Below are 17,553 nucleotides of genomic sequence, written 5' to 3'. Positions count from 1 at the left end.
TAAGTGACACTAAAGAATAGCTTTTAAAAAACTATATATAGTGTGTTGTCACTTACCATTAGCTTAGAAGGAACAGAAACCCATGACCCTGTATTTTTGGTGTGCTTCTTAGACTGTTGCATATGATGTTCATCTTGATGACTGGATTGTCAACTCTGCAAAGGCAAGCTCTGTGTCTTACTTGATTTTAGTCCTGTCTCTTCCTATGGTATGTGTAGCGGACACTGCAAGAACTGAAGATTTATACGACTAGATAAATTGTACTTGCCCTTATATTTGAAATGGTTTTCATTGTCTGACTCAAATTTTGCATTTCCCCATTAGGTATTTTTGCACCTCTTTCAAAGATCACCAAAGCAAAAGATAGAAGGAAGACTATCACTCATGCAGCTTCCACAAAAGCTGTCCCTCTCACCCGGTCCCAGAAGGTGGATGTCACGCATGTTACGTCAAGAGTGAACACTGGTAGGTGGAACCACAGACCCCCCTGTCGTGTTTCCCTACTGGAATTCCTGGCGCTTAGACTGCCTCCCTCTTTCTTCTGACCAGCCCAGTGTGAGAAAATGCTTGCATCTGCTGCTCTCATCCCTCCAGTGGGGACGACCAGCTGTATCACCCTGTAGTCTTGTCTCAGAGCCAGATTCGATGTCTCCAGTAAGCCTTCTGGAGTAGAGCCAGTTTTAGTGGCTTTCCTTTGGAGTTGAGGGAAGTCCCAGCCCTTGTCACTTGTGGTCAGAGCCCTTTGGTGTGGTCACTTCCTGCCTCCATCCTTGAATTCTGGGTTTGGGGATTGCTTCCTGGTCTTTTGCCTGTGTTGTTCTCACTCCTTCCCCAGCCCTGTGTCTCACAGTCCATCTCCGGGTGCAGAATTTGACTCCTAGCTTTTGATGTGCTTGCCATTCCATACGGGAATCCTGTCCCTCCATGTAAACATGCCCCGTCACACCAGTTCATTTTAATCTCTTCCCTCTCCTTTGCATATACTTAAAAAAAAATCCATACTACTCACTCACTCACTTGCTATTATCTTGAGTTTTGTTCTCTGGTTGCTTACTTGTGCAATTCTTCCGTTCTCTCAGCCAGTTTGTAAGCTTCAGGTGGACCGTAAGGATGTTTTCTGCCTTGAAACTCCCATAGCACAAAATAGATTCTCAACCAAGACTTGTTAAGGCGTCAGTAACTGAGGCAGGAAGGCTTTGGGCACGAGGAGAGGCTTGGGTCCAGAACGTGCTTGACCGTTCTCTTCTGTCCCTTCCAGCTGTCCGTCCACGTGTCAAGTTTGCAGCTCATAATTACTGTAGGTTTACAAGAAAACAAATTCTTGGTTTTGAGAAAAACTTCCTGCCTCACTCATGAACACTGTCTTGCATGTTCCGCAGCCCATATAAATCACACTTTCATATACATTTTAGGATAAACTGCTTATATTTCTTAAAAAAAAATCTGCCGGGGTTTTCATTGGTACTAGATTTAAATCTTAAATCATTCTGGCAAGAACTGACATTTTTATCATTGTCAGTCTTAAATTATAAACTTGAAGTATCTGTCATTTAATTAGACCCTTTAAAAATACCTCAGGACTGTAGGATTTTTTTCTACAGGTATTTTGCAGCAGGACCTGTTGGGTTAGGTCTGTCTCCAGGTGCAATATTTCAAGCTTTCTCAGACTATTCTACATTTTGCCCCTTTCACCCAAAGCCCGGATGTGCACAGAACACGGGTGGTGTCCCCAGTGGGCTGCCTTCTGTGTGCTTACTGCTCAGCTCCAGGGGACTGTGTGGCAGAGCAGGGAGACTGAAGCCCCAGGTTCCACTGCAGTTAGAGGGACATCCTGCAGATGAACGTGTCAGCAGATCAGGAAGCAGGGAGACAGTTCAGAAAAGGGACCTCAGCATGTTGAGCATGGACTCCCAGGCCCGCTGCCAGGTGAGCGCAACCTGGATGTGGCCAAGGGCGTTGGTCTCCAGCTCAGACCCAGGCTGTCCTGGTAGGGTTTGGAACGGTGAACTGACACAGAAAATGCAGTCTCAGATGGTGGCCAGGGTCTTCCAGCCTGAGCCTCTGCACCTACTAAGACAAAATGGTAATCATTTCCCAGAGGACTTAAACAAGATCCAGTGCCCCATAACATATTTAAATATATGAAGAGCTACTCGAAGCAGAACAAACCATGGAAATTTATATCTTGCAAGAAAACAGGCAATCCTGGAGTGACACAGATGTTTCAGTGAACCCATTAGGCTGTTAGAACTATCTTATACACATTCTCTAAGAACCAGGGCTGAGGCCTTTGAAACAAATGGGAGGTTTCAGAGACACGGAAGGTCTGAACAGATTCCACTGGTGGAGGTATGCACCCCAGCGCATGCTCTTGTGCGTGCACATCAGTAAGATTGGTGGATTATGTCAACATTAGGGTCTTGCTTGCGATGTAGTGCTACCATTTTGCAAAGTGTTCGCCTTGAGGGCAAGTGGGCAATGTATAAAGGTTGTCTCTGTGTGACTTTTAATCATCATACACAGATTTTTGACAGTTTTGGCCAAAGGCACCATTGAAAAGGACTCAATGGATATTATAGAGCTGAGGAATGTGAGCTCCTGGGACTCAAAGGTTCATTCCACAGGGAGCCCTCCTGCAACTACTCCTGCACCCTCCACTCCTGCCCACACTACTAGGGGACCCCTCTCTGTTCCCCAAGGCTTCTGGCTTCCTTGGCTCTGGCTTCTCTTTAAACCTTGCTGTCCTAGGGATGTTGTTAAACTGGAACTGTTCATCGCAGGCTTCCTCCTCCTCCTCCAAGCCCAACAGACACTCTTTCTGTGCAGAAGGGTTCTGGTCCACTTTGTGGTGTCACTGTCACCTGTCTCCATAGCTTGACATTGTCTGCAAGTACCCTTTCACAGCCAGCCCCCTGCTCGCTGTTCTCCGGGACCTCCTGTATGATCATCTTTTCATCCAGCCAGAATCCATACCCTCCAGTGTTCTCTGGAACATCCCTGAATGTCCAGCTCAGTATGGGCTTTGGCTGAGGAGGCCTTGGTCTGTCCATGCAGTCACTGCTGTCCCGTCCTCCTCCCATGCTTGTATCAGGATGGCGATCCCCTCTGAGTCACTTATGCCTTCCTTCAGGGCTTGGGTCCAGTCGCATTCCTGCTTGTCATATTCAGTGCACCAAGCACAGTTCTTCACCCAAAATGCCTTGTGGGTGAGTGGGATTGGACTGGCTGCCTGGTGGGTTTATAGTTGGGTGTAGTCCATTAGATTTCTCCTGAAAATGATGTGGTTCTAAAGGAAAAGTCTTAGTAAGGCTGTCCATGATCTCAAAGGCCTCTTCTGTTTGTTTTGTTTTATTTCAAATGAGATTTTTTTGTGGGAGTTGGGTATGGCAGGAATGGAGTGGTTACACCACTAGCCGTATCAGTGGCAGATGATATGGAGCCTCTTAATTGAATTCTCAGAATAAAAAGTTCCTGAACAATAAGCAAAAAAAAAAAAAAAGTTGCTGTAAGTACATTATCTATGCAGAGAGTTTTTTAGGATGAATCGGAAGGCACACACCAATGAACTCATGTAAGTTGTTTGTCGTTCCTGGCAAGTGTGCAGCAGCAATAGCTCAGCTGGGTAGATTTACCTCACTGGCTGGCACGTTGCAAACCCACTCACTAACGAGGGTAAGTAGTGTCAGTCAGGCCTGGTGTTGTAAAAGTCTCCTATTATTTAGCAATGCTTCGTTAAAAATGTAGTGATGTTTGGAGAAATAGAGATGTTTCAGATGGGAGTGCGTGCCTTCCTTTTTCTCCTTAAATCAAGTGCTGATCCTTGCTGTGAAGTTATTATACCAGCATGTTTCCAGAAGCAGGTAAGATTTTTGATAATGCATGTACTTGGAAACTTGGAATTCTCTCTTGCCAAAAGTGTTTTGCTTCTATGTTCTAGGATTGATGACATCAAAGAAAGACAGTGCGTCCGAATCCACACTTTCGTTGCCTCCTGGTGAAGAATTGAAAACCATAACAGAGAAAGATGGTAGTATTGTTTATAACATCTACTTCTCAAAATGTGACTTACTGATATAGCTTTAAAATATGGAAAGGTAGCTTATATGGAGGTTAAATTGGTAAGGGGAAACTCTTTATTGTAGAAATTACCCTTGGAAATCCATTAAGAAACTCAGAGTAGATATAGAGTTTTTTTTTTTTAAAGAAAATCCTCTATTTTGATTCTTATGTATACGTCAGAACCACTGGACTAGGTGAAAAGAATGAATAAAGGAAAATCCATAGTCTTGATGCCTTGGCAAAAATTTGCAAGCTGCCTCTAACTGTGAGATCGCCAGGCGAATAAAGCATGGTGATTCTTGCTTCAATATTACTCCAAAGCACCTTAGTATTAAGCAGTTTGGGTTTTTGTATGAAATCAGGGGGGACTCCACCAACCCTTGTGGAGTGGGAGCTGAGTGACTGTGGTGAGGTTCGGCAGTCAGCCTACGCGGTTTGCCGGGGTGACTCCTACTATGTGAGATGACGACCTCAGAACACCACTGCGTGTGTTGCACAGTCTGCATTTAAGCTGGCGTTAGCTAATCCACAGCGGGCGTGTCTCCCAAGGGTCTACCTGGAGATATGCCTCGCTGCTCCCAGTGCCCCTGCATGTGCTGACATATTCTTTCTCCTCAGCCACGGCGCTCGGGTCAGCCAGCTCCTGCTCCTCCACATCTTCCCTGGAGCACAAACAGAACAACCCCAAGAAGGTGAACACCAGCGGCCGGGCCAAGAAGACCTTGAGCAAAAGCCCATCTCTGTCTTCTCGAGCCAGTGCTGGTATCTATGGCCTTTTCAACCAGGCTTTCTTGGTTTTTTTTTTGTTTTGTTTTTTTTTTTTAATCTTAGTTTCTTTGTAAGTAGAACTGCTCTTTTTCAGTGTGTAGAAGGAACCCTTTCCTGCAGGCACTCCGATCTGTCATGTTCTCCCCGACGCCCCCCCCGCTCCCTAGAAGCTGCAAGCGAGTCCTCTCCTGCTTGTTTGCGGATGTCCGGTGGTTTTATTCTGTCCTGAATTTGCCCTGATTTCGGCTCTCCCCCCTGAGATTTTTGGACCTTATTGTCGTCTTGGGATTTAAAAAAACAAAACAAAACAAAGCACTGCTTATAGCTGTGCAGGAGAGAGCCTGGTTTCGGGGTGGATTTCAGCCGCCTGGCCGGATCCCTCGGCCCGTGTTTCGGGGTGGATTTCAGCCGGCTGGCCGGATCCCTCGGCCCGTGTTTCGGGTGGATTTCAGCCGGCTGGCTGGATCCCTCGGCCCGTGTTTCGGGGTGGATTGCAGCCGGCTGGCCGGATCCCTCGGCCCGTGTTTCTTTGGTTCTGGTTTCATGTGCAGTTGTGTCAGAGCTTCCCAGGCATCTTGCCAAAATCCTCCTGGGTTGAGTCCATTGCGGCTCACTCACTTATCTGTGGAGTGAACTTAACCCTGGAAGGAAATGAAGGTGTTTGGACAAATTGTTCTGAATGATCCTCGTATTAATGATCAGGTTCTGTTTCTCATATTACTAGTGATCACACAGAAGCAATATTTTGCCATAGCAAATGTTCAGGGCAGGAGTTCTTTCCTTACAAAAATACTTTTTTGAATGGGGGTGGGAGCACGCCCTCCATGGTAACAATGATGTGATCAGCCTAAACGTTGGGACCCTAAAAGTTGGATACCCAGAACTTTTGCCTGACGTTGTTGACCTGGGGTATTAATTCTGGAACAGCCGCCTCTCCTCACACCCCAACAATGCAGTGAGGAGCAGATGTGGAGCAGGTGCGATGAAGCGGCAGTCCTTTTTGTGCTCATTTGATTTATGCGTTAAAGGCCTCTGCATTTAGCATTTGGACTGTTGATATTCACTTGATTTTAGAAATTTATACATGGGCACAGGTTATTATTTTTTAAAAATGTTTGGTAAGAAGTGTGGCTCCACAGTCTCTTGATTTTCTTTTTTGTGAACTGGAGGGTTGCTTAGCCGTGACAGTCCAGGTGGGACAGGTGCATAAGCAGGGGGTTGCTTAGCCGTGACAGTCCGGGTGGGAACAGGTGTGTAAGCAGGGGGTTGCAGGACAAGCCCTTGTTTACACCCCCAGAGACGTTTCCTGAGGATGTTTTCCTGGAGCGAATAGACATCTGACCTTTCCCGTGGATGATGCACTTGAGGGAGATGTGGGCAGTCGTAGAGTCAGGCAGAAGATTAAAGAGAAAGAGAAGAAAGAAAGTCTCAAAGGAACCAGCTTGTACTCAGGGCCTCAGCCTCCCTGGGTCCCAAGGTTGCACTTGTTGTCTTGGGACCACTGTCCACTGACAACATGGGGACACACTGGGGTTTTCTGACCGCTGGTGGTGGGTATATAGCTGTGGCACTATATCTTTGGAGATGCTGAATTTGTTTCTTGTCTCTTGATGGTAGTTTTTATGAATCACACTTTGGGGAATGTGATGTGCTAGTCATTTGAATATTAGTGACTCTGGGACCCAGTTCAGCTGGGATGCTTTAGCCCAGGTTTGCCTCCCTTTCGTGTGTGGCTGTGTTTCCAGTTTGTCCACTCTTCCCAATATGTCTTAGCTTCTGTCCCACGCCCTCACCCAGGCTCCTAGACTTTACCAGATGGTTGAAATCGCCGGTGGGACAGGGCTCAAAGACTCATCTGCTCTCTGTCGGCTGTTCTGCAATAGCTTCCGATACAGCATTTCTGTGGGACTTCAGTGTTCACTGTTGGGCATTGTGAGGTTTACTTATGGATAAAGTTGAGTGGGGAGTAATTCTGTTTTTGTATGGAAGCCGATTTGGGGTTATCAGACCCTGGTAGCAATTTTTACCTTCAAATCACATTCCTATATATAACATTAACAGAGTCCGGGTGAACCACTGTGGTTCCTTAGAATTTTATGAGAATAGCAATTGGTGAATCTGACTTCCTCCCCCATCTGTTGCACATGTTTACAAATACAGCTTGCTTAGCACATGGCCACGCACATGTTTTGAATGGGTTGTGTGTACCTGCTGTAGCAGCAGAGCTGTGATGGGAGCAACATGGCTGGTAGAGTCCGAGCTTCTTTACAACAAAGTCAGCTAAACTCCAGGCCCACTGCTGTAGCAGGTGATGCTGGCAGAGTGAAATTTCCCACGGCAGTGTTTTTCTTGGGGTCCTTGCACATCCCCTTTGAATGTCTTCACCTTGTGTGAGAGAAACAATGGTAGATGCCGTAGAAAATAAAGACATCGAATGACGAGCCAGAGTGTCCAGGTACCCAGTTAGAGTATGTAGTTTGGGATTTTTTTTTTTTTTAACTAATGTGCCTTTTGAGTCTTTTCCCGCTTTGTGTTCTTTCTGCTCTTCCTGCCCTACTCCCTTCTTTCCCACTCCACCCCAACTCTCCTAATCCTCCAAACAGGTTTAAATTCCTCAGCAACTTCTGTAGCCAATAGCTCCCGCTGTGAAGGGGAACTCCAGCCTGGTGACAGAGTGTTGGTCGTGGGCCAGAGAATTGGCACCATCAGGTTCTTTGGAACAACTAACTTTGCTCCAGGTAAGTCCTTTGTATATTCTTTGTTCCATTACTGTCCTTCTGAGTACAAAAGTTGTCAGCCTCTACGTGGAAATGCAAGTCTGGGCACAGAGCAGCAGCCAGCTGGCGTGGAAGGGGGATGAAAGCACAGACAGTTGTCACTGCGGTTGACTGTCTGTTGTTACTCAGGTTGACTGTTTTCATTCTGATTGACTGTCGCAGGTCAGTGTGTTAGCAGCTCTCCGAGTGTGCTCAGTGACTGGGAGAACATGTCAGGACTGGATTTTTTTTTTTTTTTTTGCCAAGGATAATCTTTAAGACCAAAAGACTGTGAGTTAACTCTTCGGATTCCAGCAGAGTGGTTTGGAAAAGAAAACACAAAAGGGTTCAAAGGAGCTAGGGAGAAGGTTGTGTGTGGCTTGAACCTTGAGAAGTACATATTTGTGTGTCTGTATTCATTGCACTCAGTAGTTAATATTGTGTTTCTGAAGGTAAAGACTGCTTCTCTTTGTTTTCAGTGCTTATCATTTTAATTATTGTTTTAAATATTTAAGCAATTATTTTAGGGGGCTGATGCCATGGTATAATAGGCTAAGCCTTTGCCTGCAGTGCTGTTCCATCCCCTGTTGGCACTGTTCTGGTCCTGGCTGCTCCACTTCCAATCCAGCTCTCTGCTTATGGCCTGGGAAGGCAGCACAGGATGGCTCAAGTCCCAGGGTGTCCTGGGTGGCATCCTAACCTCTGTGTTGTATGACTGTCCCCCACTTGACTGAAATCTTGAGTTTATTTTTCTGATAGTGTTACCCTATTTTAACACATGGTGGCATTGTAGCATTTTAGGAAAAAAAAAATCACCCAAAACATTTTTTCTTAGAAGAAAAGTTGGTCAGATGTGAGCTTTTTGCTCCAGTAGCAAGCCAGCCAATTAGCCAGCCACAGGTTCTTAGCTGTGCCTGAACGACGAGACGGTTCTGGGTCAGACTCTCATTGACAGCAATCAGCAGAGTCCCCAACCTGCCTCCTGAGCCCCTGTCTGCAGGGTGCGACCAGAGGGTCCGGGGGGCTCCTCCACACCCGTTGGGGTTCCTGGAGAGGAGCCCTGAGGGGATCAGCATGCCTGCCTGCTCCAAGGGGAGGCTCCCCTCCAAGGCTGTCTGCTGCATACCTGTGCAGGTGGTCGGGGCAGAGGCAGCCGGAGATGTGCAGGGACAGAGCTGGAGGACATTGGCTCCCAGCACATTCCTGTTTCATTAATACCATTTTAAAAAACATGTTTATTTAAAAGGCAGAGCAGGAAAAAGAGAGAGAGAGCGCTTCCATTCACTGGTTTGTTCCCCAAATGGCTGCAATAGGTGGGGGCCAAGCTGGACTGATGCCAGGAACCAGAAAGTATACCCAGGTCTCACTAATGGGTAGTGGGGTCCAAGTACTTGGGCCGTCTTCCCCTGCCTTCCCAGGCACATCAGCAGGAAGTAGAAGCAGAGAAGCTGGGTCTCAGACCAGGGCTCTGGTCAGGGAGGCTGGCTAAACTTGCAGCTTGGCAATGTCAGCCACTTTTAACACACTCTTCATGCCAGCCAGCTTGTTGCCTGGAGATGGCTTATCTGTCTTCATCATTCGTGACTCTGTTAGGCCTTCCAGTTGTAACTGAGATTACAATCGTTACCAAATGAAAATTTGGGCATTCCACAGGTAGGCTATTTTCCACAATTATTATATACATTTGAGTTCTCTCTGATTATATGACAAAAGGCTGGGATGGTTTAATTCTTTGGATATAGTTCATCATTTGGGGCAGACTTAATTTGAAAGTTCTTAATGTAAAGCACTCAGGTAGTTGTGGGGAGGTGAGGGGGAAGTACATACTAAAATAACTTGGAGACTTTCTTGTAAGGTCATTTTGTCCTTGAAGGGAGCAGGGGTATGTATTTCTTTTGGCATCCAAGTTTAGATCAAATCAATGCTTTCTATAGAACGGCGGCAGACTTTACAAGAGGTCTGAATTTGACAGAGCCTCTTCAGCATTTTTATCTGTGCCACCTTGGAGAGGAAATTAACATTTAGATGGGTGGCTGTCCATGCACACTGCTCCTAGAGCCGGTATAGTCACTGTTGCCAGCCCTTGTCACAATATGTTTCTGCTGAAGCATGTTTTTAAGTTACATGGTAAACATGTAACAATTACATGGCCAATTCAAATGGGACAGTGCAGAACCTGTGCAGGGAAGCATGGAAGGAAGTACATTTGGAAAATGACAAATGTTGCACTCCCAGAAACAGCACTGGCAATCAGGCTGGCCTGGTTCAGGGTACTCTCAAATGTGTTGTCTTGTTTGAGAGCCTTAGTGTGGTTAGCAGCGGGCTGGCAGGTGTTTCTTGTCCTTTTTATGTTTTATTTGTGAGTTATCAGCCAGAGAGAGGGAGAGAGAGGGAGGGAGAGGGAGAGGACAGGGAAAAAGAGAGAGAGAAAGAGAGAGAGAGAGAGAGAGAGAGAGAGAGAGAGAGAGAGAGAGAGAGGGAAAGAGAGAGAAAGAGAGAAAGAGACCTTCCAATTGCTGGTTCCCCTCCCAGACTCCAGAAGCAGCTGGGCTGGGGTCAGGTTGAAGCCAGGAGCCCAGAACTTCATCTGATCTCCCCATGGGTTACCTGAGCATCATCTCTGTCTCCCAGGGCTTTAACCAGCAGGAAGCTGGATTGAAAGTGGAGTAACTGGGACTCGAACCAGGCCCTCTGATCTGGCTGTAGCTTAACTTATTGTACCACCATGTCTATCCACTCCATTAAAAAAATTCTGAATTCTTTCATATTTTTAGTGTATTTGTTTTACTTATTTGAAAGAGAGAGAGAGAGAGAGAGAGAGACCATTCATCTGTTAATTCATTTCCTAAGTGCCTATCATAGCCCTGGATGGACCAGGGTGAAGCTAGACACCTAGAGCTCCACCTGGGTCTCCCACATGGATGACAGGGAACTGTCACCTGTTGCCTCCCAGAGTGCAGGTCAGCAGGAATCTGGAATCAGAAGCTACATTGGGACTTGAACTCCAAGACCGATATGCAGGCAAAGCCAGCAGCATCTGAGCTGCTTTGCCCAAGGCCTGCCCTGGACATTCCATATGTCAGGTGCTAGAACTAGCAGAGTACAGAGGGACTGGTCACACCGTCATCTCTACAACCCCTTGGACCCTGGCCTCTGGAAGTGGAGCCAGGCATGTCCACTTTGTGAGCAGCAGAGGAAAGCAGAAATGAAGAACTTGTAGGTTGACTCTCAGGAGGTTCCACGATTGACCAGGAGACCAGAAGAATGTTTGCAATGCTTCTTGACATCTGTTTGATATCTCTGTCCTGTTGTACTTGTTGGATAGCTGATTGTAAGAGATCCAGTGCTGTCACGGCCATTCTCCCCTCCTGAATCACACAGGGTGGACTTGCTAGTGGGAGAGGCCTTGAGGCACCCTCAAGTCCAATGTCCTTGCTCAAAGATTGTGTGTCCTTTTTTCCTTATGCTGGTGGAAACATACTCCAAGCAATTTCCCTACTTTAATTTGAGGCTCTACAGATGAGGAAATCCTATTATTTCCCAAAGAATGGGTCCTTTTGCATATTGAAAGCATTTCTTTCAGAACATTCTTATCGGCCAACCCAAGTCTTCATTTAGGTCAGACAAGATTTTTCTTGTTAATCTTGGGTTGAAAAAAAAAGAGAAAACAGAGTCTCCACGAAGCCTGATGGTATTTTCTGTGTCACATCATCCTCCTTTAATTATTTAAGAGCTGCTTGTGATGTTCTAATATTGGGAGAGTGAGATGAAAAGATTGCATGCCCCTTTTCTGATTTATGCATCTTGATCTTGATATCATGCTGTATCGCTGTCACCCGAGCATACTCTATCACTGAGTCAAGGACAGTTTCTTACTCGTTATACTTCCGAATATATTTCGGTCGTGTGCTCCTTGCATAATGACTAATCCTTGCCGAGTCTGTGTGCTTGCATCTTATTTTCCCTGCCTGATGCACTATCATGCAATTAGGCTTGTACGATGCTTACCCCCCCACCCCACTTCTCACATTTTATAATGTTATCATCTGAAACCCTAATGATCATGATCTTCCATCATTCCGGTCATTTGTGAAAAATGTTAAGCCATCCAGGCTTTGGATTTGTATAATAGCAAAACGATTTTGAATAAAGTGAGGATGCTTTTAAAATGCAGTGTTCACATTCCAGGCTATTGGTACGGCATAGAGCTCGAAAAACCCCACGGCAAGAATGACGGCTCCGTTGGAGGTGTGCAGTATTTCAGTTGTTCTCCAAGATACGGGATATTTGCCCCCCCATCCAGGGTGCAAAGGTGAGAAAAACCGAAGGTGTGTTCACTTACAGGAGCCCTCTATGCCTGGCCGGGGTGCGTCGGGACCCTCATCTACCGCTGGAGGCATGTGCTGGCTGCAGCCTGCGTCTTCTTGCAAGGGGTTAACCAGCCACCTTCTTCAGAGAGAAGGCTCATGGAAAGCTAAATTTGCTTTGCTGAGGATTTGCAATTTTAAAAACCTCCTTTATTCCTCATTTGCAAACCCTATGAGTATGTGTAGGCTATTAGAAGTGGCGTTTGCAGCTAGAACAGTAAGAACAGCAAGCTTAATCTGTCATGCAAACAAAAGTAAAAATGCTCTCTGATTGCCTCAGTCACATCCTAACTACATTAAATTTCCTGCCAGCAGGCACCCCATTCATTCTGCCGCAAACCTAATGGAACCAAAATGGCTTTTTTTCCCTCTGATTTCTTTAGTTCTCCAAAATAGACAGGCAGCCGATCTGGGAGGAACACAGGGCTTCAGGGATTTATATTTATAACTCACCTCCTCGCCTTGCCTTCCATAGATAGCACACTTGTGTCCCACCTCACTCTGGTTTCCAAAACCAAGTTGAGCAGAAGCAAATCCTCATGAAATTTCAGGCGAAATCTGAAAGGGCCTCTCTTGTGTGTTGGAGAAGCGGGCTTGGTCTGCCTTCCAGCATGCAGGAAATGAGATTGTAATCTTTAGATAAGAGATAAAATGCGTGGCCTAATCACGTTTGTGGGAGTAGAGTTGCTGTCGTGATCAGAGAGTCACGTCTCAGTCTCTGACAGCTAGACTGTGCACCTGCCTGCCTCTTGGCAAATTTAATTTTTTATATCCACTTTCTTCCCCAGTTTATTTTTCTTACTGTATAATGGCATACAATGTGTGTGTGTGTGTTGATTTCCTCATTCTACAATGTGCTTGCTTTAATTCTTATTTAAGGCAATATAGCTTTTAGCAGACATTTCTTTGTAGCTTAGAAAGCATCTTCACTTACATATAACTTTGTTTGATCCCAGGATTTGGCCAGGTAAGCTGGGGCACAGCAGCAGCTGTGGCTGAATACTTCCTGAGCCTGGAGTGAGTAGGTGGTGGGCTCTGCAATGCCTCCCCCAGTTGGCACCTGCAGCCACAATCATTCCAACTTTGCAGGCCAAGGAACACGTTTCAGAGGAAAAAGTGGCTTAGGCAGATTCACAGACCCAGTTCATGCCAGAGCTGAATGCAGCCTGGTGTGTTACTTTGTTGTTTTTTTCCCTCTCAGCTCTGGCTAGATGGTTTGTTCCTTTGTGGAGTCATTCTGTAGTAAACACAGGGAAATTGATAGCTGGGAGTAAGTAGCATGCAGGCATGCTGGGCACTGTGTTTGGCCCTCTTCCTTGGGAGTAGGGCTGCAGGTGTCCCTGTTTCACAGCGAGAGGTCAGTGGGAATATGGATCCAGTCTGTCCATCCCTGGAACGTGTGTCCCTGACCACACCCTGCCACCGTTATGGGAGCTTCAGGAACTTCAGGACCTGTGTCTCGAAAATGCCTGATGTGGGAATAAACCCATACAGAGTCACCCATACAGAACAGTTCCGTGTTCTGTTGCTTTGGGTGTGTCCTGCTGCTGTCTCTAAAGGTTTATTCATTTATTCCAAGGGCAGAGTTCAGAGCGAGAGAGAGGCATTGAGAAAAAAGATTTTTCCATCCACTGGTTCATTCCCTACATGTCTGCACTAACCTGGGCTAAGCAGGCCTGAAGCCAGGAGCCAGGAGCTCCATCAGAGGCTCAATTGTGAGTGCAGGCCGAGGGGCCCAAGCACCTGCTGTATCTGCCACTGCTTTCCCAGGGAGCCAGATTGGAAGTGAAGCAATTGGCACATGAATCTGTGTGTCTGGATGAGATGCTGGCGTCGAAGGTGGTTGCTTTGCCATAGAGCTGGCTCCATGCTTTAATCTCTTAAAGTGTTGCTTGTTTCCAGGTCATAAATACCTGGATTCTTTTTTTTTTTTTTTTTTCATGTTCGATTACCCCAGGGGACAGGGTTTGGCATATATTAGGCACAATAAATATTGATCACATTGGATTTCTGGTGTGTTGCTTCTCACACTGGTACAGCTGTCCCCCCCCCACCCCCCCCTTTTCTGAACGACTTCTTGCTATGTTCTTTGCTTTGTTAAGGGAGCACAGGGCTTTAGCTTTTTTTTTTTTTTTTATCTTGCCTTCCATTTGGTCTTTAAGGTGGTGCATTTAAAAGCAGCCCCCCTCTTCTTAAAAGAAGCCGGGCTCCATCTGAATGAACTGCTGCCTCCAACAGCTGTCTTCCTGTCATCTTCTGATTGTCTCATTCATCACCATAAATACTATTAAGTGTGTTTTAGTGCTTTGTGCTGCGCTAGGCGTTCTACAAACAAGTAAAACATACATAGTCTCTGCTTCGGAGGCGTCTGTATCCTATAGCAGCTCAGAGCCCTTTGAAGGCATCGCTGGTCTATGCTCGGGCAGCCTGAGGACTGTCCTCACCAGATCCTGCCACAGCTTCACCTGACTCCTCCTCGGGGCTGTCGCTGGCCTGCCCCACCCTCTTCCCAGTTTGAGAATGTTGCCTCCTATCTTTGCACACAGTGTTGCTTCTGCTTGTTTGGATTTTGAGACCCACCTGTCGTCACTCTTTTCACTTAATGCCTTGTCTGGTATTAGTATATCAGTCATTCAGTGTTCCTATGGAAAACTCCGAGACAACCTGAAGGTGAAATCGAACCTACTCTCACACTCGTGTGCATGTGTGTGCATGTGCGCATGCGTATACATTGCCCAAGTGATCACCATTGGCACAGTTCACACCACTGAAGTCGTTAGTACCAATGAGCTAATCACTTCTAGAATCAAATTCCTCCTGTCACCGCTTCCTTCACCTTGGCTGGGCACCAAGCTATACTGTTTGTGTCCATCAGCCTCTGATTGGTTACTGCTTGTTGTGGATCGTGGGAACTGGGCGATGCAATGGCAGGTGTTGCAAGCATTGCAGGAGTCTTTGATGGTAAGAAAGTGTGTTCAGGAAGGTGATAGACAAAGGCCATGTTTGTTCTAGGTCAGTAAATGGTTGAAAGAAGATGAGGCTGACAGCGTTGACTTTTTTTTTTAAATGATGATTTGAATATCAAAAAGTAAAGGGAAACCCATCAGGAAAGTAACCTTTGTAGGATTGTGCCTGGAGCCAATTGCAAGTAAGACATACTGAATTGTGGGAACCATACTAGTTCCTCAGAAAAGTCACACATATATAGAAACTTTGGCCAATATGTATGGTGTCCGATGTAAGAATTAATCATGATTTTACAAGTATAGGCTAACATTGATTACTCTTGAATTTCACCCCTTGAGGTTAAGCTATATCCTTTTTAAAAAGATTTATTAATTTCTATGTGAGAGACAGATTTACAGAGAGAAGGAAAACATAGAGAAAGATCTTCTATCCGCTGGTCCACTCCCCAAGTAGCCACGACAGCCAGAGCTGAGCCAATTTGAAACAAGGAGCCTGGGGTTTCCTCTGGGTCTCTCATGTGGGTGCAGGGTCCCAAGGCCATCCTCTGCTGCTTTCCCAGACCACAACCAGGGAGCTAAGTGGGAAGTGGAGCAGCTGGGACATGAGCTGGTCCCCTTATGGGATCCAAGCTCTTGAAATGGGAAGATTATCCAACAACACAGGACTCCCTCCTCTCCCTTTAAAAAAAATTTTTTTTAAAGAAGATTTATTTGTTTTTATTGGAAAGGCAGATTTACAGAGAAGGAGAGAACAATCCATTTTTAAACATTAAAAAAATTTATTTTTCACTTTGAAAGACACACACACACACACACACACACACAGACCTGAGCATAACTCTTCGGCCTGTTACTTTACTCTCTGTATGCCTGCAACAACCCAGGCTGGACCAGGCCAAATCCAAGAGTCCTCATGTGGGTGTCAGTGACCGAAGCACTCGAGCGATCGCTGCCTGTCAGGGTGCACTTCACCCAGGCAGCAGGGTGGGAAATGCAGGTGCAGGTGTTCCGGGCTGTTCTACGGCTGTACCCAAGCTCCATTCCAGGTCTCTAGTTTCAATGACTTGACTTTAGGTTGACTTTGTCCACCCTAATCCTCTTTAGAAAGTGAGAACTTCTTTTATTTGCTTATTGCCTGTGTCCCAAGCTACCTTAAAGCTCACCTCTGGATCAAAGGAGTGTTCAATGTATGTTTGTTGAACGAATAAATGAATAACAAGTGACAGTCGTGAAAAATTCAGTGATGAGCCCATCTGGGGGTCTGAAGACCGGCTGTGATTAATGAGGCGCACTTTGTTTTCTTCACAGAATATCGGATTCCCTGGATACTCTCTCAGAAATTTCTTCAAATAAACAGAATCATTCTTACCCTGGTAAGATCACACACTTTTGCTTTCTTAATAATTGTGCCTTTGCTTTCATTTACTGGGAACATGTTTATTGTGGTGGGTATGTGTATGTAAAAGAGTAGACATGAATATTTTAAAAAGCACATGGGAGCAATGAATTAAAAGAGACATTTATTTTTATGCAAAAAAATGGAAATCCGCACACAGTTTTCATCAGACTAATTTTCTGAAGACTTCTCATCAAATGGTGTTTGTGTAGTGTGAGGAATCACAGTGTAAACACCTGTTAGCTGCACCCGCATCTGCAGAAGATACCTTTCCTGTGCTGTAGACAGCCTCGAACCCCGCTCTTTCTTTCTTTCTTTCTTTCTTTTTTTTTTGTCACACACATATGGATGCATCAAACAAGTAATGAATGATTCGTTTTGATGCCTGGTTGCTGTTTTGTTAAACATCCTATTCAAACACATGAATCGTGTATGTTGATGGTTCTTAGCATTCTATCCAGTTTTTTTTTTTTTTTTTTTTTTTGCATTGCAAACTCTGCTGGTGTACACAAGAGTAACAGTTTGTTGCCTTGGGGTAAGCGCCTCTTCTCCCTCTCTGTAATGCCAGCCCTTGCTGTACACCCTCCCATCAGCAGCAAGCCCATCTAGGTAGTTCCTCATTTCCCTTCTCCCCAAAGCTAGTCCTGTTTAACTGAGAAGTCTTTGGGTTTAAATGTTCTCTCATGTTGTTTTCTCTTATAGGGAGTACCTGTTCAAGCCTCTTGCCCATTCTTCTCTTGGGCGGGTTGCTCTTATCAATTTACAATGATACTAACGTTTGTTGTATTTATGTGTCAAGATTTCTTGCTCAGTTTGTGATCTGTCTCCACTCACCCTCCCTCCCTTGCTTTTTGGAGTGTGTATTGATGAGCACAGATTTTTATGTAATCAGGGTAGCAAACTGAAGTTTGTTTTGTTTATATTAAGAAACCTTTTTCTAAAACAGAAATCGTAAAGACTTCTTCCTGTGTTGCTTTCAGAAAAGTCTTGTGGTATTGAGTTTCTCACGTGTCAGTTTACCAGGAGATGATTGTGTATAGGCTGTGTAAGGCTGTGTAAGGCTCTGAGTTCAGTCCTCCCCACTCCCCGCTGGCCCATCTCCAGGTGGATAACCATCTGTGAAAGAGTTATTTCTGTAATGTCTGTCTTTAAATTTGTTAAAGTTGATTTTGTAACCTGTTTTTTGGCATTCTGATGACACTGTTTTAATTAGAAGCTCCCCAGTGATGCGTGATGCTGTG

General features: G+C 45.5%; 1 protein-coding gene across 5 annotated transcripts in view; it reads left to right on the top strand.

Moving 5' to 3' along the window:
- Nucleotides 1-17,553, top strand: part of CLIP4 (CAP-Gly domain containing linker protein family member 4) — a 74,638-nt gene that overhangs the window by 44,358 nt on the left and 12,727 nt on the right. For all 5 annotated transcript variants that reach the window (XM_058668130.1, XM_004582705.3, XM_058668127.1 and 2 more), the window contains 6 exons: nt 325-465; nt 3,938-4,027; nt 4,678-4,821; nt 7,431-7,565; nt 11,772-11,895; nt 16,225-16,289. In XM_058668130.1, coding sequence (XP_058524113.1) covers nt 325-465; nt 3,938-4,027; nt 4,678-4,821; nt 7,431-7,565; nt 11,772-11,895; nt 16,225-16,289 — 699 coding nt within the window. The remainder of the gene's footprint in view (nt 1-324; nt 466-3,937; nt 4,028-4,677; nt 4,822-7,430; nt 7,566-11,771; nt 11,896-16,224; nt 16,290-17,553) is intronic.

The sequence above is a fragment of the Ochotona princeps genome, chromosome 8, assembly GCF_030435755.1.
Source record: "Ochotona princeps isolate mOchPri1 chromosome 8, mOchPri1.hap1, whole genome shotgun sequence".
NCBI lineage: Eukaryota > Metazoa > Chordata > Mammalia > Lagomorpha > Ochotonidae > Ochotona > Ochotona princeps.
The sequence above is the reverse complement of the archived record's forward strand: the minus strand, read 5'-3'. Positions and strand labels throughout refer to the sequence as shown.